The 2,500-nt window shown below is 49.8% G+C and overlaps 1 protein-coding gene across 6 annotated transcripts in view; it reads right to left on the bottom strand.

Annotated features, from left to right (window-relative positions):
- The window catches only part of ptbp3 (polypyrimidine tract binding protein 3), a 53,421-nt gene that overhangs the window by 23,377 nt on the left and 27,544 nt on the right, over positions 1-2,500 (bottom strand). For all 6 annotated transcript variants that reach the window (XM_046860417.1, XM_046860416.1, XM_046860418.1 and 3 more), the window contains one exon: positions 2,023-2,169. In XM_046860417.1, coding sequence (XP_046716373.1) covers positions 2,023-2,169 — 147 coding nt within the window. The remainder of the gene's footprint in view (positions 1-2,022; positions 2,170-2,500) is intronic.

Here is a 2,500-nt window from a genome sequence, read left to right as displayed (position 1 = left end):
GAGGGAGGAGAGAGAGAGAGAGGAGAGAGAGAGAGAGAGAGAGAGAGAGAGAGGAGAGAGAGAGAGAGAGAGAGGAGAGAGAGGAGAGAGAGAGAGAGAGAGAGAGAGAGAGAGAGAGAGAGAGAGAGAGAGAGAGAGAGGAGAGAGAGAGAGAGAGAGAGAGAGAGAGAGAGAGAGAGAGAGAGAGAGAGAGAGAGAGAGAGAGAGAGAGAGAGAGAGAGAGAGAGAGAGAGAGAGAGGAGAGAGAGAGAGGAGAGGAGAGAGAGAGAGAGAGAGAGAGAGAGAGAGAGAGAGAGAGAGAGAGAGAGAGAGAGAGAGAGAGGAGAGAGGAGAGAGAGAGAGAGAGAGAGAGAGAGAGAGAGAGAGGATAGAGGAGGAGAGAGAGAGAGAGAGAGAGAGAGGATAGAGGGAGTGTGAGAGAGAGAGAGAGAGAGAGAGAGAGGGATGGAGGGAGGAGAGAGAGAGAGAGAGGAAAGAGAGAGAGAGAGAGAGAGAGAGAGAGAGAGAGAGAGAGGATGGAGGGAGAGAGAGAGAGAGAGAGAGAGAGAGAGAGAGGAGGAGAGAGAGAGAGAGAGAGAGGAGAGAGGGAGGAGAGAGAGAGAGAGAGAGAGAGAGAGAGAGATAGAGGATGGAGGGAGAGAGAGAGGAAAGGGATAGAGGAGTGAGAGAGAGAGAGGGAGGAGAGAGAGAGAGAGGAGAGAGGGAGGAGGAGAGAGAGAGAGAGAGAGAGAGGGATGGAGGAGGAGAGAGGAGAGGATAGAGGGAGTGAGAGAGAGAGAGAGAGAGAGAGAGAGAGAGAGAGAGAGAGAGAGAGATAGAGGGATGGAGGGAGTGAGAGAGAGGAAAGGGATAGAGGGAGTGAGAGAGAGAGAGAGAGAGAGAGGAGGAGAGAGAGAGAGAGAGAGGATAGAGGGAGTGTGAGAGAGAGAGAGAGAGAGAGAGAGAGAGAGAGAGAGGGATAGAGGGAGAGAGAGAGAGAGAGAGAGAGAGAGAGAGATAGAGGGATGGAGGGAGAGAGAGGAGAGGGATAGAGGGAGTGAGAGAGAGAGAGAGAGGGATAGAGGGAGTGTGAGAGAGAGAGAGAGAGAGAGAGAGAGAGAGAGAGGGATAGAGGAGTGAGAGAGAGAGAGAGAGAGAGGATGGAGGGAGGAGAGAGAGAGAGGAGGAGAGAGAGAGAGAGAGAGAGAGAGAGAGAGAGAGAGAGAGAGAGAGAGAGAGAGAGAGATAGAGGGATGGAGGAGGAGAGAGAGGAAAGGGATAGAGGGAGAGAGAGAGAGTGAGAGAGAGCTGTAAAGATAAAGATATATTGAATGATTGGACTCCGTATCTGCAGCTTTCTGGAATAAGGATCAGGGAAATGAGACTTCTGGGAAAAGAAGAAGAATGAGAAGATAGATGTGATCCTACCTGATGAAGGACTTCCAGAGAAACCGGGTAGAAGAGGTTCTCCACGATGATGCGCAGGACGGGCTCTGACCAGGCATCATGCTGCTGTCGCCAGGGACGCCGAGTGCGTCATGTTCCCAGAATGCACTGCGTTGACGACCTGCAGGGCAGCCTGGGTTCTCTGCAGGACAAATCACCAATTACACTCACTCAGTTTGTAGCAGATAAACACACACACTCACACACACACACTCACACACACACACACTCACACCCCAAGTCTGAGCCTAGAATTAATCTCAAACAGAATGCAAACACGAAAAAACACACAAGCTGTAATGAAAATGCAAAAGCACCATGGTGTAGATTTAACATTCTCAGACAATGACTCACACACACACACACACACACACACACACACACACACACACACACACACAGCGGCTCTCAATCAATTCCACCCCATTGTCCTTCGGTCACTCCAGAATTATGTAAATGTAGTCTGCCTCTCGCTCCACACCACAGTCAGCCAATCACGCCGCCTAATTAGCCTCTGATCCAAAGAACCCGAAGCCGCTTGTTACCACGGCGACCGCGAGTGAAGGTTAAAGGTCAGAGCGAGAGGAAGGTCCTCACCCCTTGGTTGGGCAGGTTGTCAGTCTTCAGCTCGCGGTGGTTGGAGTACTGGATGTAGACGGGCTGGTTGCGGACGTGAGGTGTGGCTGTGGTGTAGTAGTTCACCATCGTGATCGCTGCTTCCTCAGAAGCCATTTCTATAAAAGCCTGCAGGAGGAAACAGAGAAGAACGAGTGAAGCTTCTCAGCATTAAACACACAAACAGGAAAATAGATTAAGATATTAAAAGCCAAACGCTACCTGATACGATATAAATGTGCTTTTTCCCTTTAAGAGTGGTTCATACACATTTCACCTTGTTTGCTCTTGTGTCTGTCTGCTGCTCACCTTCAACACTTTCATCCTTCTACTCCAGATTTTTAGCTGAAGGGTGTGTGAGAGCTGTTCATGATTCCCACTCAGAATCTCACTGATTTAACTGATTTAAACCCATTATCCAGGTACGAACTTAAACAGAAGAACTAGAACCTGACACAGG

Source organism: Silurus meridionalis, chromosome 11, assembly GCF_014805685.1.
Source record: "Silurus meridionalis isolate SWU-2019-XX chromosome 11, ASM1480568v1, whole genome shotgun sequence".
Taxonomy (NCBI): Eukaryota; Metazoa; Chordata; class Actinopteri; order Siluriformes; family Siluridae; genus Silurus; species Silurus meridionalis.
Note: the sequence above shows the minus strand (reverse complement) of the source record. Positions and strands in the feature narration are given on the sequence as shown.